This window comes from Lonchura striata, chromosome 1 (genome assembly GCF_050655825.1).
Source record: "Lonchura striata isolate lonStrDom1 chromosome 1, ASM5065582v1, whole genome shotgun sequence".
Taxonomy (NCBI): domain Eukaryota; kingdom Metazoa; phylum Chordata; class Aves; order Passeriformes; family Estrildidae; genus Lonchura; species Lonchura striata.
The window spans coordinates 4,988,836-5,008,383 of record NC_140703.1 but is presented as its reverse complement, the minus strand read 5'-3'; the positions used below and the strand labels follow the sequence as shown (position 1 = coordinate 5,008,383).

Sequence of the window (19,548 nt, the reverse complement as noted above, 5' to 3'; positions counted from 1 at the left end):
CACCTCATGTGAATAAGCAAAAAAGATAAACTTCTTTGAAAGCAGTCTATGTGAAAGCAAACAAAAAGTGTCTTATTGCAGCCAAAGTCCAGCCATCATTGAAAAAGTACTTTTAAGAATGCAGCACTCTGTCCTATGACAAAACAGATGTAAAAAAATAATGCAGAGGACAATGAAGATGTTGGGTAAGACACTGTGGTTGAAGGGCTTGGCTGAATAAAATATGGGAGGTGCACCAACAGCAATGGGAATATCACATCCAGTTCTGACAATTACTCTTCATAAAAAGGAGTGGAAGAGTAAAGTAAATTTAAATTGTGATTCCAGTAACTGGAAGACTGAAAATTAGAGCTTTTACAGTACTGCTACTAATAGATTTTGTCCTCTTATTTTTCTTGGTAACACGAGACTAGAATTTATGACTGAAAACTAGGGCTGAAGCTTGAATAATTGCAGAAGCATTTCATGCCTGTAAGCACCATGACTCCACTTATGCTCCCAGATAATCACAGTATTATCCTATAAATTTAAATAAATCTTTGTAAGCCTATAAATAAATGCTGCCAAACCCAACAACTGATATTAACTAGTGTAGATATTGACCATGTAGATACTGAGCATTGACCAACTGGTATTAACCATGTGTAGATCCAGGGTAACTCAATAGCTTTCAATGTATTCCAGCTAGAACAGCACCTCCTGAGAACAACTTTGGTTTGAAAATGATACATTGCAATGCACATTCAGAGTAGAACATAAATTAACAACTTTATTTTACTGAAATAGAGGTCAAAACAGACAGCAGAATTTACAAACAAAAACCCCCTAAAAGATCAAATCCTCTAACTATATAAATGGTACTTTTATGGTTAGGGATTTAGCTTTGCTCTAAGGAACTTTTTCAAGAGGTACTGTCCCAAGGACTAGCACATTCTGGCACACTTTCTGCCAGCAAGCCATAATCAATTAAACCCCAAACCCAACTTGTATGGTCGAGATCTGATCCTAGGCAGGTTTCAGGGAATGCTTTTCCCAGGCTACAGTCTGGGCAGCCCACTTGCATCACGCCAATCCCTAAGGGTGCTGCTGTTCAGCAGACTTTACCACTGACAGAGCACCTGCTCCCACCCCAGCAGGCAGCAGTGACCTTCTCATGTTGCCAAGTGGGAGGCAAGTGGACAGCATGGTGCAGATCAGAAGGCCCAAAAAGAGCACAACCTTTCACGTGCTCGCCTCGAAAGATTTCAAATATGTGTTTTTAATTTCAGAACCAAATGACTGGAAGTTTTAGGCATGGTCATTTGCTTTTCCGTCCAAATATAAATGCAGAGCTGCCTGAAGCTCCTTGCCAGACACAAATCGAGAGACTGTAGGAGGTTGAAAATGTGTCTACCTGTGAGCTGCAATTACTGCATCATATAGAGGGTGCCCATTTCTCTTTAATGGAAAAGAAGCACTGGACCACATAACATATATATGCAGGACTTGAAAAAGAAATAAAGGTCAAGCCTACAACCAGACTGCAGTAACTCCTTTTACATATTAGGTGACAAAGGCTGTAACATTTTTCTGTTCTAGGCAAATACATATTGAAGAGAGATGAGGTGCTACAGTCACAAAGCAAATGTGAGCTATAAAAACTGACCAACAAGCAGTAAATCTATGAGCAGAGCATCTGAGATCTTCATCTCTGCCTCTCTTTCTCAACAGTAAAATCTTCCCTTAGAAAATACCTGCTAGGAGCCAAGTGCCAATGACAGGGGCATTAAAACCTCATCCTCAGCAAGCTGGCTGGTCTTTAATATAATGGCTGAGTTCCCTCTGCCCTTCCTGTCCCTGCTGGGCTTGAGAACAAACTTAGAAGAGTGAGAATGCACACTGATGTTTGGTATTTCTGTCTGCATTCCTTACACAGCTGATGAATTTTCACCAAGCCTTGGTGAAACTTTACATTCATACAGATCTTAATGAATTTGGTCATCAACATGAAGCAGAGAGATTGCTCATCTCAGAGACAGGACAAACAGAGAACCCTCTTCTATTTCGCTGGAAACCTTTAGTATAACTTAACTTTTCAGCATTTAAGAAAACTAAAAAAATGTGAAAGGCTAAGGTAGGTCTTTTTGCAACAGCACTACTGAGTAGCTTAGAAAATAAGTTGATATCTCATTGTTCCCCAGAACATGATTTTCCCTCCCACTTGTTTGGGTTTCTTTCCTGCCAGAGGAGAAAGAAATTACAAGCACAAACCTAATGTAGAAACTGCACTGCTTCAGAAGATGTTACAGCTCTGTATTGCATCCTGACTGGAGCACTGTAGATAGCTGGGCAGCTGCAGACAAGTCACCCGTTGAATATTTCTCTCTAAGCACGTTTTAATTTGATATGAAAAGTATGGTACCATAAATCTTTTAGCCCCACTGAATAACAGCATGTCCAAGAGAGCATGTAACCAAAATTAACATAAAAATGAAACAGCAGGAGGTGATTCTTCTAAAGCCTATCCAGCCACGCTTTTTTGTGAACACTTTTTTGCATTTAGTGTTGATGCAAGAGAAAACAGCTTAGCTAAACAGAAACTACATGAAACACTAAACACCAATTAAGTCAAAAAACCCCCCAAAACAACAACAAAAAGCAAACCAGATGGTGTGTAATACAAAGCCAAACAAGAGGAGAGACAAAACAAGTAGAATATGTAACAAGATAAAAATACATGTATCTAAAACCATGGAAGTACAGCTCAATATAAACAGAGTAAGAGCACTTGTTTATTAGGAAAGAAGTTGAGTAAGCTTTAGAAACTGATTATTTCATGCAAATCAAGCTTATTGTTGAGGAAATATACATTGTATGTTCACAAAATGCTTTGCATTTGTCAACAAATCAGCAGTCTGTTAAAAAAAGAAAAAAAAACAAAACACAACACAATTCATTACAAGGGATTTTAAAAATCTGCATCATGCAGAGCTTTCCAGTGTGCAATATCCTATTTTATTACAGTACCTCTCCAGAGGAATGAAATACTAGTTTTTAAACACAACTAATACTGAAAGTAATCACTATGTAGGCATCTACTGGCAAAGAAAAAAGCAATGCCCCAGGCATTAATGCAGAGGACAAAAATTACCAATTTGGAATGACACTGTAATATGTGAATACCACATTATTTGAGGTTGTCAAAATTTCGTGGTAGATCAACAGCTGCTCAGAGGTAGGATGTAAATCTCTCTAGTTATCACTATCCCTTCTTTCAGGCATCTGAACATGCAAAGTTGCCAGCAGTCAAAACTCTGGTAATTTCCAGCATGAACATAGGGAAAATGCTTATGCTTGCAAAGATAAATATCAATGGAATTACTACAGCAAAGTCAGAGAAGAAGGTCTGTCTGCACAAGGTCTACCTCTTCATATTTAAGGAAACCAGATTTACAAAAAGTGAATGTAGAGAGAAGGATGCTAGCATTCCCTGAATTTCAAAACACTACCTGGAATATTGCCTTTGTGAAGAAAGTATCATCTCTGCCTTTGCATTTAGGCCATATGTAACAAACTTTGGGTGTACCTGTAGTGTAAATGCTACCCCTGCTATCCCTGAGAAGGAAAACAGGACTACAAGACAAGTGGCAACAAAAACCACACCCCTAGGAGTAAGTTTTCAGTAATGCTGTGGTTTCAGCAACTGATGCTGCAGTTTTGTATTCCCAAAAATTATGCCAACCCTGTTACACTCACGTTATTACAGCAGAATAATGGAGGGGGCAACAACACAAAACAGCAACAGCAAACAGGGAAAAAAACCCTCCTGAAAATTCTTTACACAACTGCTCCACTTCATATTTGCCTTCACCTCTCTTGCTCTAAGGCACTGCAACAGACATCTTACCTGTAAAAAAGTCAATTATTTAATAAAGGCTAACATGAAGCACGAATACAATGCAACTCTTTCAAGAGGAATACACAGCTACAGATTATGCAGGCACAAAAACCCTTCTCCCTGTCCAAAATATTAAATTAAACGTTTACAGGTATAACTACCTATGGAAAAAAAAAAGCTCAAAACTTTTCAGTCACTGAAGTAACATTAATATATGTGAAGAAAAAGTATATAAATTACAACTGGCAACTCTTGGCATTAATTAAAATTAATTATTTTGGAATTACTGCAGTCCACTTGTTTCAGCCTCATCTTCCATTACAAGCCAAACCAATCTAAGATGAGACAAAACTGGATTTAAAAACCTATCGTGACTAAGGGCAGTTCTGAAATAATTTTGATTTGACTGCATCTTTAAAACCCACAAAATCTGTTTTTTAGGTATAATCAGATTCAAGTCATACAAACACATATAAAGATGACAACTGCTTAACAGTACATGAACATGAACACAGCCTCAATTCCAGGAATGCCATTTGCATTAAGTTTCTCAAAAGTCAGAAACATACTTCAGAGATTTTAAAGCTAAAGTGAACTGCATAGTCATACAAACAGAAGAACAGTCTATGCCAGAAATACTTGGGAACAAGATTTCATGAAATGTTCTGATTTCCTCAAGCAATTATCCCAATCTAGATCTTGAGCTGGATAGAGACTATTTATTAAGAGCATGTTGTGACAGAACAAGGGGAAGAATGGGTTCAGACTTAGAGAGTAGGTTTAGATCAGATAATTAGGGGAAAATTCTTTGTTGTGAGGCACTGGAACAAGTTGCCTGTAGGAGCTGTGGATGCCCTGTTGCTGGAAGTGTTCAAGGCCAGGTTGGATGGGGCTCTGAGTAACCTGATATAGTGGTTGGAACCAGATGATCTTTAAGGTTCCTTCCAATCCAAACCATTCTATGACTGAGTTAGGGAATTAGTACACTTGAAATAGAAAATCTGCATCAAAACAAGAGTCATCTTTTTTTACTTATACCAAAATTATTTTTTTTTATTTTTTACATCACAGCTTGTTTTTTGTAAGCCTAAATAGATCTTCACAGGACTTCAACAGGAACTTCAGGAACTTGAGTTCCTGTACTTCACCGGAACTCAACTGAAATTTTAGTTTTGTCATTGTTGTGGTTTTTTATAACTTTTGTTACTTGTTTGTGATGTTGTTTTTTTTTTTAATTAAAACCCACTACCTCAGCAAAGCCCTGTTCAGCACACTTCTACTGACACAGCTAAAACTGAAAATGACAAACTCTCTAGAAATACCTTACCCCCAGCAGCTCTAGTCTTTTAAGGTAACAATAGTGATGTAATTTACTACTTCAAATAACAAACCCAGAAACAATTATATGCTTTTGACTGCTGTTACACATTCAGGCCAGCCTGAACTAATTCCAGCCTTTCTCTCAAGTGTATGTATGGCACTGTATATCTGTATAAAACCCAGATAACAGTCATATTTGCAATTAAAACAATTTCCTATTAAATTTTGTGGATTTGCATTATAAGACTTATTCAACTATCAAGTTCTATTTACAACTTCTCAGGGTTGGACTCATGCAGCTGAAGAAGACACTGCCCCCAGCAATCCACAGCTCTCAAGTCATGGGAAAGTGACAAAAGTGCTCTGTGGCACCATACTTCCCACTTTGAAGATGTTACTATTAAAGTCACCTTATTGATCCAGTTTCAGTTTACACCACGATTATTTATTGTTTCCTTAACAGTAGGCCCAGAAATGAACGACAGATGGCAGCCTGGAGAAGATGACACACCTCCTCCTGATAAGCACAGATAAAGAGCTCTTAAGGCTTTGAGGCCTTGCATTCTTAGAAGTCAAATTCTTCCCTATGTAGTACCCCAAGCACACCATCAGGGTGTGCCTTCCACGTTTTAACAGCATTTCAAAACAAAATAATCATTTATCTGAAATCTGTTTATTGCGTTTCATGGTACTCACTATTCTAATAACTAACTTCAGTAAACACGTAAGTTGTATTTTGCCTTGCACAGATGGTTTCAGACATAAGATACAATGATGTTACAGTGAAAGGACAGTAACAGGTATCAAAGATGTGAAAATAAAATTTTACTGTACAGGCCAATAGCAACAAAAAGTAATCAACGTGTCAGTACAAAATTGTAGGAAATTTGTGAAAAGAATGGGTAAAGTGGTGAAGGAGAGGTTCTGAACAGAATAGCAGCACTCCTTCACACTTTGGACTGTGTGCAAATGCAGCAATAATATAATACCTGTATTTACGAAACAGAGGTAAGGAAACAGCAGATAAAGCTCAGTTCCTACTGTGACAGTCACAGGCCTGCCACCACCTGGGTAAGAACAAGGCTTCTGTTACTCAAGGAAAAAAGTCAGGTGTAGAGTTCATGCACTAATGCTACTCTTCAGCTTATGCTACTGTTGACAGCTTGTCAATTAGATCATCAACAGTATTCACAAGGAGCTTTGTATCCTCCTTGTCACTCATGCGGTGCTGGCCGATTTTGCGGAGGATAACATCCACGTCCTTGCTCAAAACACGGTCAGCAACTTGCATAGAGATCTCCCAGGGGACATCCCCATCCCTCATGCCATGGATAAGGCGTATGGGACATGTTACAGGAATAGGACTATTCAGCACACAGTGATTTTCTGCTTCTCTGATGAAGTCATAGGTCAAGGAGTAATAGCCTTCCTCATTGTGCTTTGTTTGATACTTCCATTCACCCTTTTGTTCTATTTCTTTTTGTGCCTATATAAAAAGAGAGCAAAGAATAGACAAAACACATGTTAGGAGTACTTAAGAGTACCTCAACTTATTTCTCTTCTAAAAGCAGTAAAACTCCCCCAAGCACAGAGTTTCACCTTGTTGATTTTTATTATCAAAAGTCTACTCCCATTCTCTTTACAGCATCCGAGAGGACAAATCCCCTACCATGTCACAAAAGGTGCTCTCCAAACCTCTCCTGCAAATTAATCTACTTAAAATTCACCAGTGAAATTAAATTTCTTAGCCAGAATCTATCAGAAAAGAAAAAGATGTATAGCCATCATGATCAGTAAATCTCCTTGGCTTCAGTCAGTTAACTGATCCTCAGACAAGGGGAAATCCTAGGGAAAAGACACTGCCCAGTGATGAGTCTTTTCAGTCTTTGCCACAGTAGGTGTCTCTAAATACTATATTTCTAGATTTTTAAGTATTTTGAGATTCTGAGTCCTAAATAGAAATACTGACACTATGAAGTACCTTAGAAAAACCCAAACAAATTGGGAAAATATTTTCATTATTCTCAGGCACACATTATTTATTGCCATGTAACAAGTCATTTGCTTTCCTGAAGACTAGACATTATTACCATCAAGGAAGAATCTCAGAAGGGTAGTTCCCACTACCTGAATCTTTACAAACACAGTAATCTGAAAAATTTCCTTTCTATGCACACAACCTGTGTTGTATGCATTTCATCCAGTGACACCTCAATTACTTTAGTGGCTACTTCTCCATCCTTCCAAGCACAAGGATCCAATTCCAATGCAAATATAAGATATTCAACACTGAAATCCAATGGACTGCAAAAAGCAGGGATCTAACTTCACATCCTCTAAACCACAGTAATATAGGCACACTCTGGCTAGTGCTCACACTAGTCTCATACTGCAAGCTTACATTAATCAAACACAGAAAACTTACCCTAAAATTTACAGGAAAAGTACAGTGTAAATAACATTATTTCTTAAATTTTTGGTAAGATTTCTAGACTTCACAAAAGCCAACCATCAACATTTACCTCAATAGGAAGCCTCTTAAAAGTTGTTACAACGTGATCTGCTGCTACAGCTACTCCAACCAGAGCAGCTACTTTATCTGGACGTGCTATTGCAGCATGAAGCATCAGCCATCCACCCATGCTTGAGCCCACCAGAATCTGGAAAAGAAAATTAAAATAAAAAAAAAAAAAAAAAGAAAGAAAGAAAATACAGTGTTTTACAGGAAATGGCTAATAGATTTTTTTCTTCTTGCACAAAATATCACTGTTCACTTGGTTTAACTATTTAAACCTTGGGCATAATCCTGCTGTCCTTACCCAGGCAGAACTGCTGTCAGCTCCAGTGGAAATTTTGCCTGAGTAAGCACCACAAGATCTGGTATTTATTATTCTGTTTGGCATGGCTGGTTATTGCTGAGACTGAAACACTGTAAACAAAATGAGAGTTGAAACAATTCAGTATCATATGCATACTTTTATGTTTCCTTCTCAAGATAAATGCACGTGATAAAAGAATCAGTGCAGAGAAAGGAGTAAACAAAAGCAATTCATAATATAAAATAGTTTTGAACACAATATTAGGTATTTCTAGGTTGTAGGAGATTCCAAGTTTCTCACAGAAATTTCTAAAGTAACTGAAGAAATCAACTGCTCCTTCTCTGCCTGTTTTTTAAAGCTCTTTGATCATATGGCATATCTTGTAATCTTCCTGCAAATCCTTTAATTAATGCAGAAGCAGGGGACAGTGACACACTTTTTCATTAACAGGGCCACACTACACAGGAACAATTCCCTGTCCCCTGTCAGGTAGCACCTCCACCATGAGGCTTTCTCAGGCTCTCTGGGACAACAGCCCTGCTCTGAGCAGAAGATTCTAATAAACAACCTCCAGGAGGTCCTGCCAACCCATACTTCCATGATTTTGTCACCTACCTGCCTGCAAAAGAGCTCATATGAATATGACATCTCAAATGATTCAGCTTGGAAGTGAGCAGGTGTCAGCTGTTCAGCAAAAGCTGCTGCTGACCAGAGCTATTATGGCATATTTTTGATCAAGGTTCTACCCTGAGGGAAAAACAGCATTCTATATTTAAAAAATAAAATATAACCTGTGGTCCATCTGTAAGTTCATCCAGTATACTCAGAACATCTTTTCTCCACTTCCCAATTGTACACTCTTCAAATTTACCATGTGAACTTCCACATCCTGTATAGTCAAATCTGAAAAAATAACCATCAACACGAAAGTTAAAGTACTGTCTACAGCAACACAGACACTAACTAAATACTACTGTATAATCAAATCAGCAGGGAACAAGATACCACAGTGAATATTTTCTTACTTGGTCCTGTTTATCACTAGGACCAGAAATCACATAAAAACAATTTAAATACAACAAACACAACTAAGTTATGCAGCATTCTCTATTGTTTGAGATAACATCATAATTTACAAGAATAGACAAAAAAATTCCCTTACAGACAAAAAAAACCCCTCAGACACTTGAATTTTGAAGGTATTTTTAAAATGTAAAAACTCTTTCAAACACTGAACCCAAACACAAAGACTTATGACACATTCAGACAGACAGCATTCAATCTCATCTATCAAAGGACAGCATCACCAAGCAGGGCCATGAGCTTCTAAACCCACAGAAGACAAAGGGAAACTTAAACAGACTTGGCACGTAAGGACACTGCTTATAGTGGTAACTTAAAAAACAGAACTCCAGGTCCTTAATTTCTAATTGTTGTGCCTACAGCCTGGTTGGAACATGTAGCAGTGGTATACTACAGAAAATTGGGAGAATTTTCTGAATTACTTTCAGAATACATTCTCCTGATTTACCTCAGTCTCTCTACTGACAGAAATCCTGTATTTGGAAACAGAAGACTTCTTATCTTGTATATGAGCTACCTTAGCACAGGGAGCATCCTAATCCAAATGCCAAAGTTCACATATTTGTGTTAAAACCCCTCCCCACAACACATGAGACTAGTTTCATTTTCTCAAGAACAATTCTCCTTTTTGTACCTGATGAAGGCATGACCTAATGATTTGCAGAAATCTTCGAGGGCAGTTGCTTTCTGACCATTCATATTTGAATTGAAGCCTGGAAGGAAAATAACCCCTGGATTCCTCCCTTTTAGTTTCTGATAAGCGATATTTGGTCGATCTGGCCGAGTGAGAAAGCTGACTGATGACTTCAGCCTGCAAACTGGTAAGAGGAGCTATTTAGTACAATCATCATGACAACCTTGGCAGAAATGCAAGCTTTTATAAACCCAGGGTCTGACAAATATGGGCACAATACGTGAAAATAAGGTATTTTGTCTCCTATAGTCTTTAATGACTGACAAGTACTGATGAACCTGAAAGACAAAGTTTATTGTGATTCAGTCTCAAATCATTAAATGCCAATCACCTAGAGAGTTCATTCAGCAATTAGTGATGTGGCTGACTGAAAACAAACTCTCAGGCTTCCTAGACTTCATCAGTCCTCATGTTTCATACCATCTTGAGTACATTTACTCACTTCACCAAAAAACCTTCCCATTTAATATCTGCATAGTTTAAACTTTTATTTTCAAAAAGCATAATTTTGAGACTAGTGTACTCTGTGCAATGTAAGTTTACAAGTACATGAGGTGACAAATTTTTCATTAGAATTAAAACTGAAGGAAAAACTGCATTTTATCAAAGCCCTGGATCCACACAATATATGGAGATATAGGGGCAAGTTCATAATCAAGAACTGGGAAAGAATCTTGTGACCAACTTTTTCATCATTAGCATGAAACAACATAAGCATTGTTTAAACCAAATGAAATGAATAACATCAAACATAGAAATTAACATAGGAAATGCTAACTAATTAATAATTCTGCTGAATCTCAACAGCTGCTACAGGACTTAATCTAATTTTAGCAGTCAGTTTTACCTCTACTGCAGGTGAGGACAAGTAATTTGTAGAGAACTGTTAAGGAGATTTAATCCACTCTATTATCCAGCTCAGGAAGGTAATTTGTTAAACTGAAAGCTTGGTCAAGTCTTCTAACACTTTGACACTCTTAATTCTTAGATTAAAAGATCACTGGCTTCAGCAGGGGGCAAAGAAACTATGTAACCCAAAATAAAGCCTCAGGGCTTCCTAGGGGTGGATAAATAGTGCAAAGCCCAAGCCTGACAGTATCACACCACTTAACTGTCCTGCAGCCTTGAATTCTGTCTTGTCACTATCAGAGATTACATAGAAAAGGTTTTTGGGGGTTGGTTTGTTAAACTTGGATGTGCATGAGTAAGTGTGGATACATAACAGATACAGAGTGCAGCTAACATTCAGAACTTTCCTACAGTCCAACAGAAATGGCATCATTTGAACTATAGATTAAAACCATTAAATTGCTCCTCAAACAATGAGGCAGTTCTTTATCCTACTGAGGCATGAGCTGTTTATAAAGGTGAATGACTTCCACAGTGAAGGTATTAAGACACATCCACACTGTGGCTTCTGATTCATGAGTGTCTTTGACTAAGCCAGTCACTTCTTCAGGGCCAGTAGAGTGCAAGTGTCAGTAGGAGAAGAACCAAGCCCTAAATTTAAAAGAAAAGTAACTGGAAATATTTTTCTCCCCCTTAAGCCCTGATAGCCATCTCTGAAGCCACTTGTCTTCCATGCTGCAGCACTCTGGAGGTGTCTTCAAATTACTTTGGCACTGGCAGGGCTCCAGCTGCAGCCAGAAGACAGAACTGTCTTAGCTATTTCACAAACTATTCTTCCATTTAACAAGTTAATGGAAGCACCAGCAGCAATCCTAACCTGAATAATGCAAACCCCTAAAGCAACCACTGCAGCAAACCCGTAAGCAAAGCTCAATGTAGTCACCCTCTCAGATTTCTCTTTAGACAGACAAAACCATCAGCAGCTATCCAGTAATTTCCCCTCCTGATTTTAGGAAAGACCTTGGTAAGAGCAGGAAACATTTCTGAAAGGTGCAATGCAGGTATTAATGTTCATAAAAGCAAGTTACAGACAGAAGGCAATACCTACAGGAAGACAACAGGACCCTTGCCTGATCTGTGGAATTCTCTTCATATCAAAGTGCACTTCTGTGAACACCAGAAACTGTGATTGAGACCAGTGTTACATTACACATCAAAGCCAAAGAAGTTCCCTGAACAACTCTGGGAATACTCCTGCACTGAGATCTCCCCACTCCCAGCAGCAACAGATTAATGCTGCTGTGACAGGTAATGCACTCAACTGTGTCCACACTTGTGTTGGAACTCAAAATGTCCCTCAGACATTTTTGGAGGTTCCAGGCCCTGGTCGGAGGCATTTGAGACCCTGGCAGGCAGCTGCAAACAGCTGAGATTTTGGGTTTGAACCATGGAACGATTTACCAACTTTGCAGGTGGAACAAGGAGTCACAAAAGTTTAGGTATTATAGTAGAAGTAGTTACAAAGTAGAGGGAAGAATTTTTTAGTACTGTACAAGGGGGTTTTAACACCTGTACAGCAGGGTTTTTACTTTGTACATGAGGGTCAGAAGTTTTAAGATGGAGGAATGTAGGCTGGTTCTGTTCCTCCTCTTTCTTCTTCCTTACCTCCATGTTCTTGATGATGTTGGCACTTATGGGTTTAGAGTAGAAAAGCACCATTTAATATAGGTAGTAGGTATTGGAGAAAAACTGTAAACATTTATCATGTAATGCACCATATAAAGGATAGCAGCAGCCCTGGGTGGGAGAGAAGAAGACAGCAGACAGAGAGGATGTCAGGGTGTGTGTGTGTGTGCCTCTGCTGGAGTTGCTGACCAAACCGCAGTAACCAGAGAAGAAAATCTTTTAGATAGCTTGCAATAAACTGCCTTGAGACCAAACTACAAGAGGCTGCTGAGTTTTCTTTGGAAGCACGGGTTGGAGGAGAGACTTTCCCACCACACGGAACCCCTGAACCAGGCCGGGACTCGGACACACTTGGTTTAATGCAACCACCCACAGTCCAGCAGGAACTGCTGCTCGGCCTGGTCCCAGAGCACCTAAAGACACACTCAAATAACCAAGATATTCTGATAATATTACTGTTACAAACACACAGAAAAGAAGAAGAACACAGCAACAAAATCCCCCTGTAATCAAGCTTTCATGCAGCTACAAAGCGTGCGCCCATAGTGGCAATTAAATTTTACTCACTGAGCAACCTTAGATGAGACTCACCCGTCCAATTAAGGGCAATTAATAAACTGAACAGCTCAGACAAGCACGGGGTGCGACACATCAAGAAGGGCAGTGTTTGGGCAGAGGCGGACACCAGCAAAGCTTTCCGTGCGCCTGGCGGAGCTTTGCCTGGTTTCACACCAAGGAGCGAACGGGCGCCCGGCTCCTCCACACCCAGCAGGGCCGAGAGCTTCGAGCCAACACGACACACGCAGGAAAGCGGCTGTGCACAGCCACCGAGCCAGGCGGGGAGGAGAAGCCGTCAGGAGCCGCGCGGGATGAGCTCGAGATGCCCATCCCCACAGAGGGCCGCGCCCCGGCCCTTCCTCACGGAGGCGGCGCTGAAGGGGAGCTGCCCGTGTGCGGCACCGACACACATCCCCTCCCCTCCCCTCCGCCCGGCAAGCCCTGTGCGTGCTCCGAGCTCGCCGCGGCCGTGCCCTTACCCCGGAGCGGTGACAGCGCTGGCCGCAGGGCGGCCCGGCCGGGCCGCAGCAGCGCCATGGCCGCCATGGCCGCGCATGCGCCGCCCGCGGGGGAGCGGCGGGCGCGGCCTGTGAGGGCCGGGCCGCCTGAGGGGCGGCGGGCTCTGTGCGATAAAACCAAAACACGAACCGTGCGCGGCTCCTCCGCGCCTGCCGTGCCTCGGAGCTGTCGTGTGCGGTGAACCTAATTCGCGCCATTACATATGAAATGTGTAATGTTGGATACTTGTTTGGATTAGACGCGCACCCCCCCCCCCCCGCAAACTCGCAGGCGAGACCTGGTGAATATGGGAATATTGGAAACTGATTTAAAAGGATGTGGCTCAGGAGATGGGCTATGTCTGGAGAGATATGGGGACCCCAGGTGCTGATCAGCGCATAAAAGGCCCGAGATGGATATTATATTATAGAAATCCTCGGGCAGAAACATGTGAATGCAGCGTTCCCCTAAATTTCATCAAGGGATTCACCAGCTCCAGGACACGGAATTGTTCTTCCTCATCACCAAAAAAAAAAAAAAAAAAGAATAACCTATGGATTCTGAAGGGAAGAAAAGGCTGACTGCCGAAATCTTGGCCTCAGGCAGAATTTTCCCTATAAAACCCGCCTGTGCCAGGATGGAGGTGTGTGGGCACAGAGGAAAACCTCTGCTGAGGCTGACTCCTTGTTGCGCACCCAAGATCCATCCCCGGGCTCAGCACTGTTTTTTTTGGGTTTTTTTTTGTTTGCTGGACAAATTTTCATTTATAACATAGCCAAGAAGGGCAAAGGCGTACTTTGGGAAGAGCACTGGCAGCACTGCAGGGAGGTGGTCCAGCCCCTCTGCCCAGCACTGCCCAAAGCGATGCTCAGCACTGCCCAAAGCGATGCTCAGCTCCCACCTCTGCAGGGCTGTGTCCAGGTCTTGGCTCCTCAGTACAGGAGGGAAAAGAAGCTCCTGGAGTGCTCCAGTGGCAGGCTACGAGGGTGATTTAAGCATCTCTTTTAGCAGGCGAGGCCAAGGGAAAGGCCTGGGCCTGTTCAGCCTATATGGTATTTTATAATAAAATATGCATTAAAAAATGCGTATTTTATGATCGGCTTTTCGCAAATGTTACAATGAATATTATATGTGTAATGTTAAGAGAGTTATTCTGTATTAATTCTCTCAAGTACTGTGTTAAATACAGTTTTTAGGTTACAGCATAATGTTAAAATAGAAATTCTGCGATATAAGATTTGTTGCAAGTTCAAGTGAGAAGATGAGATAATCAAGAAACTCTTCACACAGAGATGTCAGCAAAGGCGGCCCATAAAAAGTTACAGCCTCCTTATCAGGAAAGACAAACATTCTTCCACCTTCTCTCTGTCTTTTTTGGAACCACCAAGATTAAAGAGAAGAAGTTGACAAAAACCAGAAAAGTTCTTAATATGCAAGAAATTTATGCATCATGTATGAGATATATGAATATGCAACAAGCTATTGCTTTTAAGGTTATTCCTTTGTTCACAAGGGATGCTTTTTGTGATTTAGTGTCCGAGAGCATCCGGACATCCGTAATTCTTTGCTGTTTATTGTCTTGTAATTGTCCTAACTCTAAATTTTATTACTCTAATTGTATTACTATTTTTATAATCATTTTATTATTACTCAACATTTAAAAATTTTATAAACCAAGTGATTAACGTTTTTCACAAGCCTCAAGAAGAGATGGCTGAGAAGGGACCTCATTAAAGATCATTATGATCAGTGCAGACTGATTATAGAAGGGGGTGCCCACCACCATGCTCTACTTATGTTGTCTTGATACACACCACTACAGACCCCACCCCACTTCATTATGATGATGGCAAACTTAATGAAAACAAATCAATCATAAAACCACACTGGTTTTCATTTCCACAGTGAGTTAATACTCCCATTCAGGTCATGTATAAGTCAAATATTGGGAAAATGTTGAAATCCTTAAACTCAAGCAGTTTCTGGTTTGCAGTTAAACAAAAAAAAAAATCGTCAATATCCAAAGCTGGTAATAAATTTTTCAAACAGGTTCATAAAAAATGAAAAAGGTATTATATTATGTACATGCAGAAAACAAACTACACTCCTAATTTCACGGAAAGAAAGATTATTTTCCATAGCTCTTTTGTGGGAAAATACATGGAATAGTTCAAATGAGTGTTACTGAGAAATACAGTGTTGCTTGCATGACTGCATATAACTATTTAAAAGACAAGCACAAATGTCCCAGGATAAAGCAGCAAGAAAATATTTGAAACAAGTTTATTTTTAAAAATGTTTATTGAAATGCCTTCATTGCATCATGCAGGATACAAAAATCATTATTAGAAAACCTTTATAACTATACTTGGGAATAAAATCAAGATACATCAGGAAAAAATAATAACTGTATAAACAAAAGCAATTTATTTGATAGTGTTTTAAATTATAGATTACAGGCTGTGATCTGCACAGATGATAACAATTACCTTGCAACAACAGTCTCTTCTATGATTCAAGTAGAAACTGATGGTTGTCATGCTAGACCAACCACATCACTTGTACATACCACAGACCTGTTCATTACAGTTACAGGGCTTAAAAAGTATAACAAAAATATTCTGCCAGCATACTTCTATTCTGTTTTCAGTTTATTTGTTCAATTAAAAGCCATTAGCTTTTCATCAAAGAAAAAAAAAAGGCTAATGTGCTTTCTCCTAGTACACAAACCACAGAGCATGTTTCAATTATAATCAAATAGAACCTCTTTAAAGTCATAATATGACACTTTCTTGAAGTTCATTTCAATTAAATAATTTATATTTTTGCAATATTATTCAAGAACTTGGAGGTGATTTTAAAACGGGAGACTGCTGCACCCTCAGTATTTTTGCTGTTTTAGGAATCTCAATCCCTACTACTTCAAACTTTCAGGTTTTTTATTCATACACTGCTTAGTGTAAACTCTTAGAACTCACCTTTCTATTTATTCTATTTGACAGCATTATTCTGTGCAGATATACATTAAAGAATTCTCTGGGAAAGCTTGTCTCCAAAGAGTCCAGACACGCAGAGATTTTGGTGCTGGCTTCAAGGCAGGCAATATTTGAGAGATTTCAATAGTGTTCACTTGGCACATAGTAAGATTAGAACCACACTGGGACCTTACGATATAAAAGAAAATTCCTGTAGAGTCCAGAATCAGCTTATTCTGTTCAACAGGGAGGATTAAAAAAATCCCTCTTTATGAGGCAGTTAATACATGTGTTTCCATTTCTCAACCTTGTGGAAAAATTGCATCTTTATAAAGCTATCCATCTTGGGTTTCCTTTTTTTTTTTTTTCTTGCTGTGCTCCATAGATGCAAACCTTAAACATACAGTTGTTTGCCACAAAGTTTTTGAGCATACAGAATATAACAATTTAATCACATTAAAAGTCATTAAGAGTTTTGGCACTGTCCCCTTACAGAAAGTTAGGTATAAGTAACAATATGAAAACGTAAGGGAAATCATGTAACTCTTTGGCTCTGTTGTAACACTTAACTACTAAGGCAAGAACTGTGTACCTTAGGACTTCTTTTTTGTTTGTATTTCTATAAAATACTTGACTAAAGTTTTTAAAAAGTCACCTAATCATCTATAAATGCCAAATTTTGCATATTAAAATATATGCTTATTACACCTTTTTGTTTCACTACTAGATTTTTTTGCATACCAATGAGAACACACACACTTTTAAATTGTTCAGTATAAATTTACTAAGACATTCTCTGTATAAGAGAATCTGTAGAAACTTATCATTCAATCAAGATGCTGTAATTAAAACTGCCTGATTATCCATTTTGGAGCACTATGATTCTCTCAACAGCTTTAGCTTGTTCATTCCTATAAAAATCAATTACAACAGGTAACAACCCTCCCTTTTCAATGCATTTGCAACCCCCGCTCGACCTGAGGTTTTGGGTGCACATCATAAGGAGGACATTTCAGGGTATTCACTGGCTTTTCAGCTGTCACTAGCTATGGCTAACTTCATTAGTTATGTTATTGCAGGATGCCCTATTGCTCCCCTTTTATTATAACATGAAGTGGGTGTAGCCTTCTGCTCCTGTAACAATGACATCCATCCATATCCTCATGGCTTCTGGAGAAGGAGCAACCATGTAGTAGATGCGGTCATGGGTCTTAACACTGAAGGTCAGCAACGGGTTGGGACTCTAGAATAGAACACAAGGAAGGTATCAGAAGAGTGAAATCAAAGCCATTTATTGGTATTAGAAGTGGATTTGCTTACAGGGATATTTATGAATAGGTTTAAGAAGAATGATAAAATACTGTACCTCATATTGCAGCAGAGATGCATTTAAAGTGTTTGTAGCCACCATAAACACCTTTTACAGCATTTTTCCAGTAGACTTTTATACTATTAGATATATATACTATATACCAGACTATTATACATTACTACAGGGCTCCAAGCTGTTTCATGCCCAAATTACTAACTCACCCGCTCTGTCCAGTGGCTTCCACAAATTGCTCCCAGCTCATTTAAATTACAAATGAGAGGCAGGGTGTGCCATGAGCTGCTGGCACAGTTAACTCCCTCCCTGGGACTTGTTCAAGCCACTGATTTCAGTGGTCTTGCCACTGGACTAAGGAACTCCTTGCAGCAAAACTACTTTGCAGGTAGACACTTCTCTCTGCTTCCATCACTACAAAAAAAGCCACCAAAACAGTGCTAATTACCGATTACCTTCCTCTTCCTTTTCCTCCACTCCAGGGCTTTTTTTTTTTTTTTTTTAGCATTTGCTTGGGTTTTTTTCCCCCCAATTATGTTAGTTCTTCCTTTAATTTTCAGCAGCTACCATACTTTGCGGATTCTATGTGATACATGGCTAAAACAGCAATAACAAAGTTTACCTTGTATGCATTCTTTAGATGATCATAATAGACTTCTTCAATAGCTTGAAAATATATTACACCTTTTAATTTAGTTTCGTGTTTGTCTAAAACAGAAAAGAGATAATGACTTCAGAACTGAATTGAACAGTAAGAAGCAAAAGCTTAATTTGCATTTCCATATACATTCAGCTGATAAGTAACTGACTTAACAGTTCTGCTTCTGAAATCCCATGGAAATCTTCAACTTTTCTTACTAGTTTGTTGGTTTTATTGGAAGATGCATTTTTTACTTTAATAATAATTCTTCTTCATCTAGTTTCCATGGATAAAAGCTTTTATAATTTCCTTATCTATTTGCAAGTCACTCCCTTCACTGAGTTGTCTGAATGTTATGGATGGTAACATGTGGGTTAATGTCCACAGAAGGACAGATGTCTCTCAGATATAGCCACTCTTCCAATTCTAAGAAAACAGGCCAGATTGCACACAGTTCACAGGCTAAGACCTCCAGTCTGCCTTAAAGAGAAAACTGTGATGATAATCAAATTTTCAATACAATCTGACAGCAAAACCTTTATATTAGAGCATAGTTTGTGCATGTACTTTTTTAAAAAAATGCTTCTTCACATGTGAACTTAAGAGTCACCACTATAATTTTTCATAAGAAAAATGAGCAGGGCAGGGCAGCATCCACTCTCCATTTTCCTGCAGTGGAGAGAGAGATTGTTAAAAGCATCCCAATTGGATGTGGACAGTGAAAGGCAAACTTCCTTTTGCTCCCAGCACTTTTGTATTAGGGGAATATAATGCTTTCTGCCCCAAAGTCTAACTAACATCTAAACTAATGCAGAACTAAAGCATTATCTCAGGACATTCACTTAGAGTTCAATTACTCTGAATTTGCAGCACCAATATTTATTTTGGAAATCTGCTACGTATTTAAAGATCTAAAGATTTAAAAATCCTCACTCATACAAGCAGCAGCATTTTAGTGCAGCTGAGACTCCTCATAAAACTATGCTCGTTGGCTGGAGTACTTGGGACATTAGCAAAAGTTTTCTTTGGTAATTGAGATTACATTGTGGCAACTATACTGCACTCAAAAGTGAAACCATTAAATGTTAACATAACTACTAAAAAAAGACAAAAAAATAAATCAATACCACATGGGAATACTATTGTGTGTTACAGGCCTTCCTAACCAATAAACCAGATGTTTAGAACAAAATAAAAAATGTCTGTCACATTCTTCATTGTATTA

General features: G+C 39.1%; 2 protein-coding genes across 23 annotated transcripts in view; both read right to left on the bottom strand.

The window, feature by feature from the left end:
• Nucleotides 1–742: 742 nt before the first annotated feature.
• ABHD10 (abhydrolase domain containing 10, depalmitoylase) lies at nucleotides 743–13,442 on the bottom strand. 2 transcript variants are annotated; one of them, XM_021535381.4, is made up of 5 exons: nucleotides 12,920–13,442; nucleotides 9,734–9,917; nucleotides 8,808–8,919; nucleotides 7,720–7,857; nucleotides 743–6,683 (listed from the first exon to the last, which is right to left on the bottom strand). In XM_021535381.4, the coding sequence occupies exons 1-5, from the start codon at nucleotides 12,978–12,980 to the stop codon at nucleotides 6,342–6,344; spliced, it is 837 nt and encodes a 278-aa protein (XP_021391056.2). In that variant the 5' UTR covers nucleotides 12,981–13,442; the 3' UTR covers nucleotides 743–6,341. The 2 variants fall into 2 exon arrangements, with proteins under 2 accessions (XP_021391056.2, XP_021391055.3); XM_021535380.3 differs by having other exon boundaries at nucleotides 13,366–13,442.
• Nucleotides 13,443–15,666: 2,224 nt separating this feature from the next.
• The window catches only part of PHLDB2 (pleckstrin homology like domain family B member 2), an 86,728-nt gene continuing 82,846 nt past the window's right edge, over nucleotides 15,667–19,548 (bottom strand). For all 21 annotated transcript variants that reach the window (XM_085578452.1, XM_085578290.1, XM_085578356.1 and 18 more), the window contains 2 exons: nucleotides 18,306–18,391; nucleotides 15,667–17,602 (listed from right to left, as the gene is read on the bottom strand). In XM_085578452.1, the coding sequence (XP_085434578.1) occupies nucleotides 17,462–17,602; nucleotides 18,306–18,391 (227 nt within the window). In that variant the 3' untranslated portion in view covers nucleotides 15,667–17,461. The remainder of the gene's footprint in view (nucleotides 17,603–18,305; nucleotides 18,392–19,548) is intronic.

What these genes read in the sequence shown, in the direction of transcription:
- ABHD10 (XM_021535380.3), bottom strand. Translation starts at nt 13,432, where the DNA reads ATGGCGGCCATGGCGCTGCTGCGGCCCGGCCGGGCCGCCCTGCGGCCA. An exon ending in AGCGCTGTCACCGCTCCGGG is followed by an intron (nt 9,918 to 13,365) that starts GTAAGGGCACGG and finishes TCCTCTTACCAG; the next exon opens with TTTGCAGGCTGAAGTCATCA. An exon ending in TTAAGAGGCTTCCTATTGAG is followed by an intron (nt 6,684 to 7,719) that starts GTAAATGTTGAT and finishes CTTTTTATATAG; the next exon opens with GCACAAAAAGAAATAGAACA.